This window comes from Acanthisitta chloris, unplaced genomic scaffold (genome assembly GCF_000695815.1).
Source record: "Acanthisitta chloris isolate BGI_N310 unplaced genomic scaffold, ASM69581v1 scaffold12256, whole genome shotgun sequence".
Classification (NCBI taxonomy): Eukaryota; Metazoa; Chordata; class Aves; order Passeriformes; family Acanthisittidae; genus Acanthisitta; species Acanthisitta chloris.
The window spans coordinates 12,364-27,384 of record NW_008676518.1 but is presented as its reverse complement, the minus strand read 5'-3'; the positions used below and the strand labels follow the sequence as shown (position 1 = coordinate 27,384).

General features: G+C 38.6%; 1 protein-coding gene across 1 annotated transcript; it reads right to left on the bottom strand.

The window, feature by feature from the left end:
• Positions 1–1,073: 1,073 nt before the first annotated feature.
• On the bottom strand, positions 1,074–1,941 carry LOC103803610 (5-hydroxytryptamine receptor 7-like). The gene has a single exon (XM_009076179.1). The coding sequence runs from the start codon at positions 1,872–1,874 to the stop codon at positions 1,179–1,181; it is 696 nt and encodes a 231-aa protein (XP_009074427.1). The 5' UTR covers positions 1,875–1,941; the 3' UTR covers positions 1,074–1,178.
• Positions 1,942–15,021: the final 13,080 nt, after the last annotated feature.

The following is a 15,021-nucleotide window of genomic DNA, read 5'->3' as shown; positions in this document are numbered from 1 at the left end:
ACCAAAGTCAGGAGAAGTAGGATCACATTCTTGGACAAGCTGCAGTGGTAGCAGAAACAGCTAGAACCAGAAATGGTAAATTATCTTGATTCTTACACAGGCCAAGGCTTTAAATCATTTTAAGCAGAAGTGATGACTAAAATCAGTTTGCAAGGCTAAAGTCCAGATATCTCTGAAGTCATAAATTCTTACATTTATTTTTTCCTTACTGACTTCAGAAGAGAAAGAAATCCCAAGAACCTAGAAGAGCTTTCAAATAGACAATAAATTAACTACTGAAGTGGAACAAGGACTAGCCACACATCAACAGAAATGACTTGAGCACAGACAGAATCTCCATCTAGATTAGAGAAGCATTCAGCTGAGAAAGCCAAGAGAATTAAAGAATGGACAAAGACAAGACAGATCCTGGAATAAACTGTAGTCAGACAGTTCTGTTATGTTAGCAATATAGGACAAGGTCTATTACCTTGGCATACCAACACTGCAGCTAACTGTGCTGCATGACTCTAGGCAGCAGTAGATGTCGGTCCACGTGCCTTCGCTCAGACTCTTATACTCACATTGGAAGTATAAAGTATTCTTTCAGTGCCAGAGCTGCTGTGCAAAGGCAACATTAAATTTCACAAAGTAGTTCATTCCCAGACAATCCAGTAAATTAATGTTTAATGAACATATGGGATTTTATAATAAAGAATATTTCTAAACAATAGAAGTTCTTTGATCCAGCATCTTCTTAAATGGTTTATTTTTATAATAACAAAGTGGAAAGCAATGAATTATAGTGAAATTTTCACTATTCTCAGGTCTTTATTACAGCAAAGAATCTCTAGGATACAAGATGCATCCAACATTCAGACCTTCTAAAAGTTTTTTGGGCCTTAGGCCAACTTTGCTCTTTCCTCACTAGCAACTCAAACATCCTGCAGCACACTTTACTCTCCTCCTTTCTCATATTCCTCTTACATAAAAATTCTTTAGATGGTGTTCTTGTCTTTGCAGGCTTGCAAGGACTGGTGGGCTGTACAAGAATTAACCTTGCTACCTTCCAGTTTCTTGACGACTGCATTAACAGTGCTCAAGAAGCCTGGTTCTTCCCATAACTCTTCTTTCAAATCTGTGGGGAAAAAGGCTAACATAATAAACCAATAGACTATCATAGCAAAGGATGAGTGACCTTACAGAACAAATTCTGGCTTTTCTGCAAGCTTCAGAGCCTCATGCATCCCTGCAGCTGACAGTTTCCGGTTGATATTCCTATATCTGCATTGCAGGAGGTTGCGATAAGTTGTCCGTAGGTCCCGGTTGAAGAAGGCATATATAAAAGGGTTAATGAGAGAGTTTGCATAACCCAACCATAGAAATGTTCTCTCCACCCAGAGTGGGATACAGCTGCAAGCTGTACCGCAGATGAAGGGCCTTGCGGTCGAGAGCAGAAAGAAGGGCAGCCAGCAGATGGTGAAAGCCCCCACGATAATCCCAAGAGTAGTGGCAGCTTTCTGTTCTCTTTTAAAGATGGAAATGTTTTTCTTGTCATGCTTTAGGAGTCGTGAAAAATTAGTGCATTCCTCAGATTCCTTGTGGAACTTTACAACTCCATTCATAGAAATTCCATCAGTTTCTTCCAGCCGGGGAAAACCAGTAAACTTGTGTTTAGCAGCACTCTTCTTGGCAGCTTTGTAAATCTGATAGTACATGAAAAGCATCACTGACATTGGAATATAAAATGCAACTGCTGTGGAGTAAATGGTGTAGCCGAAGTCTTGACTGATCAGACAAACCTTTTCGTCGTTTACATTTTGGGCCCAGCCGAAGAGCGGGGGAATGGTGATCGAGGCAGACAGAAGCCATACACACAGGATCATTTTGGCCATACACTTCCCATTCTGCCTTACGGGGTACGTGAGAGGTCTTGTTATTCCCAGGTACCTGGAACGATAATGTAGAGTTACTATATGTTGAAGGGATTAATGATAGAAGTTATTTCATTTAGTCTGCTCTAAACCAAAGTCTTTGGCTAAGGTTTTTGGTTTATATTATTTGGTCCTCTATTTGTATGTATTTCCTACTTGTAAATTCATGTGTCTTTCACTTCAGAATTTATAGTGTCGATATTCTGTATGAAAGCTCTTTTATTCCAGAAGAAAACCTCCCACTGGCCCTAATGGGCTGTGATTTAATGAGTTTGTACAATCTTCATGCAGAGAACTCAGGTTTTGGCTTCTAAGGAAATTCTGAAACCTAAATTTTATTTTGCTAACTTATGGAATCTTGGAGTACAGATGAATGTTCATTCCACAAAGCCTAGCACTTTTTGTATTGAGGAGATGGTTAAGTTAAAAGAAGCATCCATTCATCTTCATTCTTACTTGTTCAACAGTTGTGAAGATCCCTCCCCCTGAGCTGAGATGATGATTTGTCTTTCTTACCTTCATGTTTCAGATGGGAACAACAAACTGCAAACTTATACCAAGAGTAGATTATTTCAATACTAAAACAATTATTTTAATCCTCATTTAAATAAAAGGAAATTATATTTATTCAATGTTCAAACTTTTACTGAGAAAAATAAAAATCTATCATGGTTCAAGAAGACCTGGAATAAACCTCTCAGTTTTACAGACAAGAAAAAGGTTTATAATGTGTCAGTTTTTCACAGATAAAAATAATTAAGTCTGTTGACAACTTCTGTATTTCCTAAACTGTGGTATCTTACACTATGCAATTTTTCTAATTAAAAAAATACAACTATAGCTTCGCTACTGGTAAAAGAAATGGTTCAAATCAGGTTTCAGAATGACATTTTGGTTTCAAGAGCTACCAGTCTTGACTTACATAGGGAAGGTTCTGGAGGGTTACAAACAAGAAATATAGTAATGTGATTAAAAATATTTTGGGAGGAGCATATTTTCTCTCTCTATTCACTTAGCTAATCAAATATGAGATTTGTCTGGCTCTGCAGAATGCTGCATTGTTGATTTTACTGCAATGCAGTAAATTATGGGCAGTGCTCTTGCTTTATACAAGCACCCAGGTGTGCTACAGTTCTGGAAGTAAAAAGAAGCATCATTTAATGACCTGATGAGTACCAAGAATCCTTCCCAGCAATGTCATTGGTTTTATACTGCTGCTATGACAAGTGTTACACAAATGACAGGCTGGTTTATTGTGCCCTTTTCTCAACAGCATGCTCAAGTATATTACAGCAGGCCAGTGTTTTGCCAGTGAAGCTGCGCCTGGAGGGGAAGTGAGCTAAGAACTGTTATTCAAATTGTCTGGGATTGGAGCAGTGCAATCCATGGACCATGCTGTTAAAAAAGGCTGCATCTTGTGCCCCTCACCATCAGCATTAGAATATAGTCACTGGCCCAGCTCCAATGGCTGTGGGCATGCTGCAGAGCCCATGGAGATTTCTATTTTACAACAGCATGGCCAAAACTGTTCGCACTTCCAAGGAACCAAGAGTTTTCCAAGGTGCTCCAAGACATGTTAGAGCAGAGTTAGTGCAGTGGAGTTTCAGTTTAACTACCCTAAGGGACACATCACGCTACTTTAACCAGCAAGGGTGAGTTATTAGCTGCATCTTTTCTGGGGCAAGAGTGGCACACCCTTACACTTTGTCTGGGAATACACAATTTAGCCATGAAACAGTTAAATGCATCCTTTGTGCAGAAAGACTACTTGTCACTTACAAGGTCTTGCTTTAAAAAAGGTCTTTACAAAGTTGGCCTACCTTCCCGAGGAATGCATTTTTTCTAGGTGTTACCCAATTGGTCACTAAAAATAACACACTTTTGAGGTGAGCTTTATTATGTAGCTAAAAAAGTTAAGCTGAATTTCTGTAAAAATCAGATCTGTGGGCTGTATGCTCTGAGTGCCTACTGGTGCATTCTCATGCACCAGAATATAACAAGTAAGATTTCATGAAGGCACAAGTATACTGAAAAGAATTAAAATTCATTAGTTTTGCCCTGGCACCATTTTTTTGGAGTCTATCTGAGCTTCAGAAATGCTATTTGAAATTAAAATACGTTAATTAACATAAAAATACACCAGCATCCTTTCGGCTTTATTCATTTTGCTAATGTAGTATGATAGGGGGAAAGAAGTCAGCAGGCACAAATGAAGAAATGCTATCTTTTAATCTCTCTATATGAAATCCATTACCCTTGAAAACTTGTTTGCAACTTCAAAATAATGTAAATCACTGTCTAATACACTAGAGCGTGTTCAGGACTTTATAGATTCATGAACTTTAGAAATACTGTGTCAAATTCAGTGCAAAAATATGCTTTGTAATGCTTAATCTTTAATCACTACCCTGAAAAAAATACTGGAGGTACATTGGCTGAACTTAACACATTCAAACTATGTAACACCTTGAGGTCTTCTTGCTGGGAAAGAATGAAGTCAGAGTCAATAAAAAGCCCATTTCATGTATCTCAGCTATCCCCCACGTGAAAGAAGTGTCTCAGACTTGTTATTCTGAGATTTGTTTCCTTTACATGGCACAGATGTTCATTTTGATCTTGGTGGAGAAGAAACTGTGCCTCAGTTCTCACTTGTGAAAGAAGGGCAATGCTATTTCTTATTTTTCCTTCTCTGAATTTCTTGACTATATGGTTCTGCCAGACAGGGCATCTATCTGCATTACACCCAGCACAGCGAGGGCTGTATCTAGGTCACTCCCCAAAAGCACAGTACTGCAGATGAATGGCCTTTATTTCTTATAAACTTGTCATGGTATTTCTCATTCAGCACTGTCTGGTGTTGTATGCAGAACGCTGATGCGCAGGATGCTACGCTAGTTGGGCAGCCCTCTGAGAGGTGCAATACATATTGCTGTCAGGTCCTGCCACCATTCCAAGAAGAAAGGCTGCTGGAGTGGAGAATAGTGAGAGGGAGAATATGGCACTAGAGGGTACAACAAAAAAGTGTGATGCAAACTTTTTTGTACTTTATCTGTGAAATCTGAAAAACAGCCTCTGCTCAAAGAGCTCAAAGTAAGAGCAGACAGCATAGACCAAAAAAGATGACGAAGATGAAGCACAGGGTAACCTTCATTTTAAATGAATGTGCATAAACACATGAGCTATCCCCATTCTGGGTTGTTTTCTTATGTTTCTTCAGTGGCTCTTCCCCACTGGAGGATCAGAATAGTTCAGCAAAGTTCCTTTGCTGCAAACCCATTCAGGTCTGAGGCACACACAGTGTGCCCAGCCCTAGGAAGGAAAAATTTCCCCTTGCCACCCTCTCTCTGGAGCTCGGTTCAAACTGGGGCAGGAGGGAGGGGGTAGGCAGGGAGTGTTAAGAACTCCTTCCTTTGTTGGGGTGCTATTGTTAGCCATTGTACACAGTTGCCATTTGCCACATTCACACAACAAACACCAACAATGTAAGAGGTAAATGAATATAAGTCCTTTCCTTTAGCTTTATAAAGATCTGGTTCCCTTTGATCCAGTGTTCTTCCCCAGTATCTCTAAATTGTTACCATTTAACAAAAGGCAATTGTCATAGACAGTTTAATGCAAAACCATTATAACTGTATAGGATGGGGGGGGGGTATTCTGGCTTTTCTGATACTGATGTATTACAATGACCACACAGAATAATTTTTATCCCACAGGGATAAAAACAGTCTCCATTGTGACCTCACTGTAGATCACACAGGCAGTTCTTATTACTGTGTGCTCTATATATTAAACATTACAGCATGCCTTGAGATGTAATGTATATGGAAAGTAGGTTGATATATAGCGGGGGTATTCTGGCTTTTCTGATACTGATGTATTACAATGACCACACAGAATAATTTTTATCCCACAGGGATAAAAACAGTCTCCATTGTGACCTCACTGTAGATCACACAGGCAGTTCTTATTACTGTGTGCTCTATATATTAAACATTACAGCATGCCTTGAGATGTAATGTATATGGAAAGTAGGTTGATATATAGCAGATGGAACAGGTGTCCACAAACCCTGATGTCAGTTTCTGGCACATAATTTAATATCTCTGTGACTCTTTGTATTCCCTCTTCCCATTTTTGTTTGTCATAGCTATTTGTTTGTTATGATGGCTGTGGTACATTACAGCTTGCACAGTGATTATCAAACTGGAAACTGGACTGCCACCATGCCCCACTAGATGTGACTATAAATATGAAAGGTTCAATGCTGTTTCTTTTCTTGTGAATATATTTATTTCATTCTCTAATCTAGGAAATTGTGAAAAGTAGTTTGCTTTATCTGCACTACCATGGAGTGAGTTCACATAGCCATATACTTATAATATACTAGAAGATCTTTCTCATCCCTTTCATGTCAATAAATCTCCATTTGTGGCTGAACTGATTAGTAATTCTTTAGATGTAGGAAAAGATACAGATATTTCCTCCAGGAAGAAAAAGTTTGGCAGTGCCAGGCATGGTAGCATTTCAAGGTAACCAGGCATGACTTATTTTGTGTGTGTGGTGTGAACCAGAGGATTTTTCAACAGTAAATTGAAAGTTAATTTCATTTTCTTTGTGGTTATTGTGGTTTTAACTCCGCCTGAGAACCAAGCACCATGCAGGCAATTCACTCACTCCCCCACCAGTCAGATCAGGGGGAGAATCAGAAGGGTAAAAGCTGGAAAACTCATGGGTTAAGATAAAGACAGTTTAATAAGGAAAGCAAAAGTCATGCATGCAAGCAAAGCAAAACAAGGAATTGATCCACTGTTTCCTATGGCCAGGAGTTGCTCAGTCTTCTCCAGGCAAGTAGGACCCCATCACACCTAATGGGAAGACAAGCACCATCACTCCAAACATCCCCTACTTCCTCCTTCCTCCCTCCACTATATATACTGAACATATATGATATGGAATATCCCTTTGGTCAGTTTGGATCACCTGTCCCAGCTGTGTCTCCTCCCAGTTTCCCATGCACCCCCAGCCTCCTCGCCAGTGTGGTAGTATGGAAAGGCCTTGGCTCTGTGTAAGCTCTGCTCAGCAACAATAAAAACATCTCTGTATTACCAACTCTGTGTGCAGCACAAAACACAGCCCCATACTAGCCACTGTGAAGAAAATTTACTCAGTCAAAACCAGCACAATGATTTTCTCTTTTTTGACTTGAGAAAGCTAAACATAACTGCAATATTTAAGTTGTAAAAATGGTGACTTTTTCTTAACTATACTGGAAACTTTGGGATAGGTCTGGTCCTCGCACCTCTTGAAATATCCAGAAAGCAAACTGAGAATCAACAGCCACAATAGCTTCAATAAAGACAGAAAAGAGTAACAGGATGGTCCAATTTGAATTCTTGTGTCCAAAATCTTGCTTTCTTTCCTACATTATACGGCTAAAAGATAAAGAAAAAAAAGTAAATAGAACTTGCCTCTCACTGTGAGCAAAGTCACAGAGCAATAGAATACCTAACAGCTAAAAGCATTAAAATAATTTTGAAGCCTCCTGCCCAATTCAATAACAATTTGAATGCACCATGACATCAGCATCACTTATGCCACTTTTGTATCACATGTTTAATTCCTTTGTCTCTGATCTTCATGTACTTTCTAGACAGTTAGGATTCCATTCTAATTAGTCCACATTAATTTCTCAAAATTCACTGACTTGATCTAACAGATGATTATTCCAGAATCAAATTAGCATCTCTCACTGTCTGACTTCGCTTTTATGAAGCAGATTGGGTTACTATGGATAGGACTAGAAACATTGTACTGGAAATGATACAGATGTGTATTACAGCTATTCCTGCCAAGAATCATGACAGATTGGCTATCACTTGCCATTTGACTAGGAGTTGTGCTTAATCTGAGGTTCTTTCAGTTCTCACTAATTTTATGTTTTAAGAGTCATAGAACTGTTTTATCCAAAGACACAACAATGTTTTTTTTTTTTGCTTTTCTCCTCTTTCTCTAGTACAGCAGCTTTCCATCTACAATACCTATTTCCTTGTATTGGTTTTTTTGCCAACCCACAGCTATAGAATCCTGTCTGGTGATTCACCTGCAATATTCTGAAGAATGATGATGATCTACTGAACTTCCTTCAGTGGCTATGATCCTCTCATCATCTTTCATAATTTTTTCTCTTTGATTCAGTTCAACAATAAGAGGCACTTTATGCGAATAGAAGCCAAATGCCATTCCTAAAAGCTATGCAGGTTCAGAAATGTTCTCTCTAGTATAGTCATTGATCTAGATAATTTTTTCCTTGTACTTTGATACATTAAACAGCAAGTCAAATATAAATAGAAGTTGAAACAATTGCCAAATCTATTCTTTCTGTTATGGCTATGTCAAAACACCTAACAGAGATTGTTCTCTCCTTTTCAAAGATGAAGTGTTTACACAATGGAAGAGATGCTCCGTCCCTCAGAATTGCTTTTAAAGCAATAAGGTATACAAACTGATCAGGGAAATACTACTCCCATCACATATTCAAGTAATTGAGACAGAAGTAAAGGGATAGAAACAGAAAAAGACCTAAGTGCTGAGATATGATCATTACAGTGCACAGCGATGGTGCTATAATGTGACAATTACCTCATTAATTATTGTACAACAGTATTGATACCTGCCTCTCTGCAATACAGACTGGCCTCATAATCACATTGTGATGACTGCCAGCTTATTGTCTGGAAAGAGGAGGATATTTCAGAGAAAATACATATATTTTCTCCTTACCAGAAACAAAAGTTACTGAAAGTTACCAGAACAAAGTTACTGATTTCACAGCATATATGAAACTTTTCAGAATATTAATTAGATCACTTTAAAACCTAAACCTAAAATATTGTGCAATGCTAGAGTGAGACAGCAGAACTAACAAAATCAAACCATTACTCAGTGGAGAGAAAAAGACTTTGTTTGACTAGTTCTGCACTCCATCTAGTTAAATGTTCCAGCTTTTCTGTGCTGTGAATTAGTACACAGTTTACAAAAAGTCTTACCACAGTGGCCAGTTTCCACATCCTAATTGCATTTGCTAGAAATGCTAGAAAGCTCCACTTCATCCTTCTCAGTCAGTGGTGAATACACTAATGTGAAAGATCTTACATGTATGTTTTGATCTCTGTTCTTTTAGATGCTTATTCAACATTATTCTTATAACTGAAACAGTGATGCTTTAATTTTGATATTTGGAAGAATGAGAATTTTGGTTTGCTTTCAGGAATGTTAGTGCTTTCCATTATTCCCCTTCTTATTCTCAATTAAATGTATTTTCTTAAATTCTCTTTATATAGGATGACATTCATTCCCACTGCTAGAGTGGGTACATATTAAATTTATTCTACATAGTAAATGTTCTGACTTGAATTTTCTTTCTCTCAAAAATCATTGTAGGGGTTTATTTTTGATGGAACTAAAAAAGTGTAGGCTTTTCTGGCAGTGGGGGAGGATTAAGTCAATCAAAATTAAATATCTGCTAATTCTAAAGGAATGTAATTTGCATAGTAGAGGATTATTTTCTCCTCTCTTGAATTTCTTTCAGTTTCTCAGTACTTTCATGGATTTTCTTCCTCTTATATTGCATAACTTTACAGTTTCGTATTTTTCTCATTTATTTTAGCTCATTTTTCATTCATTTATTTCACTCATTTTTACATCACTTTCTTGCCATCTTATTTCTATTTCTCTGTTATGTCTGTATTTTTCCTTCTTTATTTTTGCCTCCTAATCTAAGGCATCCATCCAATAGAGAGGGGAATGTGTTCTGCTCTTGTTCCAAGAAATATAACAACCATATTGCCAGAAAGAGATATGCAACATCTTTCCATTCAACTTCGGTTATCTTACTTGTAGTTTCTGAAATCACATTGCTCTTTCCTGTCAGACCTCGGAAAATTTCTTTTACCTGCCCTCACCCTTTGCCTTTCATTTTCCCCCTGCATGACTGTCAAAGTATTTATCACCTGTCACAGCCTTGTTCTCAGCTTCTTGACAAACCATTTTGCAGCCTTTCATTTTCTACTGCAAATAATATGCTGTTTAGAAGAATAGGTCCCAAAATGTAGTTGCTGATGTTTACCTTATAACACTGTCTGAATGTAATATGTATTTCCTACCCAATACTTTGCAATTACTCATATAAATATTCTGAATTATTGACTTATTATCTCTCTTTGAACAAAGCAGCATATTTTCTTTTCTTCTGTCTTTACCAAAGATACACAGGTAGGAGACATAAGAAGGGAAGTGGATTTCGGCCTATTTAATCCTTCAGCAGCCTCCTGAAAATGAGATGCATTTGAAAACCAAAAAGGTTTTGGACACAAATTATTTAGAATTAAGTTTCATACTGCAATTGAAGACTTCCTATTTTTAAATCTCTGAGCTCTAACTTTGTGAGTTTCATCATCACTAGCTTCCTGTATACAAGTGTGGTTTGCTTGCTGAGTAGAATAGGATTAATTATATACAGAGCTCAAAAGTGCTTCTCACCCCACTTCTTGGTAGATAATCTGTAACACTTCAAAAGTTCTCTAAATCTGGGCAAGTCACACATAGGAAGAATCCATTTTTCTTTACACTGTTCAACAATATGCAGGGTTGAGGGAAAACAAAAAATAATTATTTCCTGCTTTTCTAAAAGAAAATGTAGAACTGTGTCAGGGACACACTACCCAATTCTGTCCTTTCACCACCACCCCCTGCACTCCTCCCTCACCCCCAGATTTGCAAACTCCCTTTATTTAACACACATCTATATTTTTCTGGAAAAGAGAAAAGAGGGTCAAAATGCTCTCCCGGAATTTTTCTTTCTTTGCAACAAGTAAAAAATATTAGTCAAAATACAGGATAAAGCATAATTTGCAATACATGTTGGTAAAATTCTAGTAATTTTTCCTAGAGAAAGACTTCTCAGGTGCTAAGAAATATCTCAGTTCACTGAAATATTCTTCATGGAATTCATCACAGTATACACACAAACTGCTTCACAAGAGCAGAAAGCCAGGCCCAGTAACTGTATACTGTTACAGCTTCGTACCCTGTGGTATGATTTAAAGTAGGTGTTAAGCCATTTTATCAATGAAGGAGATAAAGGAAAAGCAAAATATTTCAGAGATGTCAGTTTGTTGCTATATTCAATAATGTGATTTATATCAGAAAGCACTGTTGTGATTTAAACTCACATTTCAGTTATTCCACAGAGTCCCTTGTTATTATTGCAAAATATTTGAGACTCATAGAAACAAATGTAGTGTGCTTGTATCATGTCAACTGTTGTACCTGAGTATCTAATTACGTGTAGTCTGATGTCTGTGTTATGTGACTATTTTTTTATCTTTATGTGTGTGATGCAGTATTTCATTTTAATAAGTTATTACAAGGTGCCTGGTCCCTTTTGGAGGAGGGCAGAGAAGATATTTTAGCCTTCTGATACTATCCGAGAGACTAGGATAGGAAAAGCTTTGCTCTAGAAAAAGAATTAAAGAGAAATTGCATTCTCATTAATTTTTGTCTTGTTGTGCTGCAATGTTCATTAGGGACTGAGCATTCAGTAAAAAAATTCATGTTGGAAGAAAGCTGGGAGAGAGGTTTTATCTCATATGGCCTTTTGTATGTTAGAGGAGACCCAGTTACATCTGAAAACAGAAACTGAAGCTGAGTAAGTGATTTGGCTTGACTGGAGGGAGGTGGTGCTGTCAGTGAGCTTCAGGAGCAGCAGAGGAGACCTTGAGCACAAATGTATATAGGCCAAAAGCTACTGAGGAACAATGAGGCTTGACTTGAGATAATGTGTAATAGTGTTACACGGAGCTTGAGAGAGATGTACTGGGAGTTACTTATGCTTGACCTCCTTCTATCAATCTAGGGAATCTGAAACAGCAAGTGAATGTATGGGATGTAGGACAGGACCACTGGGTGCCTGGTAAGGCACTGGAGGAGGAATTACATAGCTCTGTATTTTCTTCTTTGCAATAAAGAATATGGGGAGGAATGCTTTAGCACTGGAAGTCGTCTTTATGATGGCCTTAGTTCCCAAGGAGTTAGTCTCATATTCTGACTCTTACTCCTAAGCATTTCTACCACCTGCACAATAAAACTCACTGTCCTGTCCTCACAGTCTGTCAGAAGACAGGTGTTAACCATCATCTTTTGTTGAATGCCTACTTGTTTAGAGGATCTAAAACTTTAGATGGTTCATTTGTTGATTGGCCTGAGACACCTATATAACTGAAGATAAGGTTCAAGTCCCTGAACTGAAATTTGATCATAAGATAGCTCATAAGAGCTAACCAGAATAGAAAAACATGAGAGTTACGTGTCATCAGGGTAACCCAAGTTGCCCAGCTGATAGGTAGAAGCACTCCATACTGTTGATATTTGCTGATAGAAAAATATGTATTTGCTGCTGTCTTTGCTATGGAGGACAGTAAGTTTAAGGAAAGATGTGGTTTCTTGAAGCACCAGCTAGATGAAATCCCTACTCTGACAAACAGAGGCAGTTCCTGAGCAAAAGAAAAGAAAGAAATGGAAAAGAATATGTTTCGCAGATTAGAAACTGGGAAATCCTCATTTTCCTTTTATGTTCCCCTATCTTAACCCTCTTGTTCCTGACACCCAGGGGTATTGTCAAAGACAGTGAAGATCTCAGGTTTTTGTCAGAGTCTGATGCAATTCTAGCAGATGTTTTCTCCCCCATCCTGTCATCAGAAATGGTTTTAGTTCTCGAACTCACAGCTTATTAACAGAGCTCAGATCTCTTGCCATCCCATATCCTGACTGGTGTTGTCCCATGGCAGACAAGCAGTCGTGATTCCAGGCCAACCTGCTGACTGCAGCCAGGCCAGAGGAGACATGCCAGCAGACAACCACCAGACACTCCTCAGTCCTGGAACCACCCTGATCTGTGCAAGCATTCGAGTAGGCTGTAATAAAAATTTCAATGTGATTTCTCTTAGTTCTGTACACTGCTGGACACCAGTACAAACATCTCTTATGTGAGCAATGGGGAAGGCTGGTAGCCCACAGGATTCTGTGTCTATCAGCCTACCGTCTTCTCCTCCCATGTATGTGCAGACACACACAACACACATATACACACACACACAAAGATGACCCCGTTGTATCTGTCAGTACTCTGGATCCCAGGATGTGCATGCTACAAAAAAGTTGAAACCAGCATAGGAGGACCTTCAGAGAGGGTACAGAAGTGCCCCACGATGCACATGGGAGAGTGTCCATGTGGATGCAGTTGAGGCAGTCTGGAGGCTTGCTCAGGAGTGGTGGCAGAGTCACACTGGGATGGGACACCAGGCATTTAGATGGCTCTCAGGAGGAAGAAGTTGTCAAAACAGTACAGGGCTGTCCAGTTCAAAACACAGAATTCCCAAGACCCTGCACCCAGCTGAGCACTCCAGCTGTTCCCTGGCACTATACTGGCATAAGATCCAGACCTCCTGAGCCACTTGCTCCTGAACACACAGGGAGCTGCAGAGAGCTCTGCTCTGGCTGATCAGTGAACCTGAATATCAGGATTTGTTCTAAGCATACTAGGCTGTCACTTTAGATGTAGATTAAGTAGCCTGCCCAGAACAACAAAATAAGCCTACAGACCCTAATCACTGGGCCATCACAGGCCAAGGTTGGTGCTTTAGTTACATAACCATTTTTTTGTGTCTCTTGAAGCAAGCTAACAGACACCTGAAAATAAAATGTGTGGAGGCTTGATTTCAGAGCTATGAAAAACTGCCTATTCTTTTTGAAAAAGAAAACCCTCATCAGACTCCCATAAAGTAGAAATGGCTAAGGTGATTTTCTCCAACTTCACTACATGAGTCACACTTGGATTGACACTAAACGTCATCCTAAAAGGAATTATTTTGAAAGTTATAATGGTGTTTCAAAATGAAAGCCTCCCACAACTTTAACTAGAAAATCATGACTGATCTCTTCAGCACACTTAAATGAAGCATTTCAGAAACTTCTATAGTATACCCGATGAATGAAATGAAAAATCACAGCCCATTGAACTGATAATACCACTATATTAGAACAAAGTATCTTCAGGTAATAGCTATTTAAAAGTGCTGATATTTATGTCCCTTCTCTTCCTTCCTTGAATACACAATTGAAACATAATATCTCCAGACAAAGCACTTAAGGAACAGCCCCCTCTAGAGTACTTCTTCCCTCCTCCCCCTTCTTTGTCTTCCTCTCTCTGAAGAGACAGGAAAAACACTGAAAAGACTGGGTTCAAATTCTCTTTGCTTCTCCATGACAGTAATTTTTCAAGAGCCCTAAAGAACACCTATATAGTCATTACAGGGGAATTTCAATACAGAACTAACCTACTTGTACATTTTTGGCTTTGTCTATAGCTGTATTGGCCTAAAAGGAAGATCTGAATTTGTGAAAAATCACACAAAGATTTGGCTATGTTCCACTGGATCAGGTATGTAAAAATTGTAATAGTTGACCTCAAGCTTTACTTGTTTGCCCAAGCTCAGCCAGACAAAAACTAAAGTATGTCAATAAACTGTGTTAGATACACAGGAGAATCTAAGTATAAAGCAGGGTTAATTAGGAGTCTTCTTTCAAAAACTTTGGGGTGTGCAAAGCGTCTTGTATGGAGTCTGTCTAGAGCCTGGGTTTCTCTATAATATTACTTTTGGAAACATCAGGCAGAGTTATCTACTGTTCCTCAGAACTGTGCACCATGGGCTTTAATTTCATTCCTTTCCTGAAGAGTATTTTTAAATAGTCATTGTAGTTCAGAGCAAAATACACTTTTCACTAATATAACCCTCTCACAAAGGAACTCTCAATGCAAATGGGTCTGAAAGCAAGAAGAAAACCCAGTAAGAAAATGTAAGTGAGAAATGGCAACTTTGCAATTGCAACTGAGGTACTGAAGCAGGCAAAGCATCTAAGTAATTCTGTTTCATAAAAACGGTCCAGGGTTAACAAGGACACTGCAGCTCCTCAAACATGAATATATTCTGTCTGACTAACTTGGATCTGTGATGCTTTACTTGAGAATAGCAGCAACCAATCAGAATTATTG

Excerpts from the sequence above, each read along its gene's own strand:
- LOC103803610 (XM_009076179.1), bottom strand. The coding sequence starts at position 1,874 with ATGGCCAAAATGATCCTGTGTGTATGGCTTCTGTCTGCCTCGATCACC.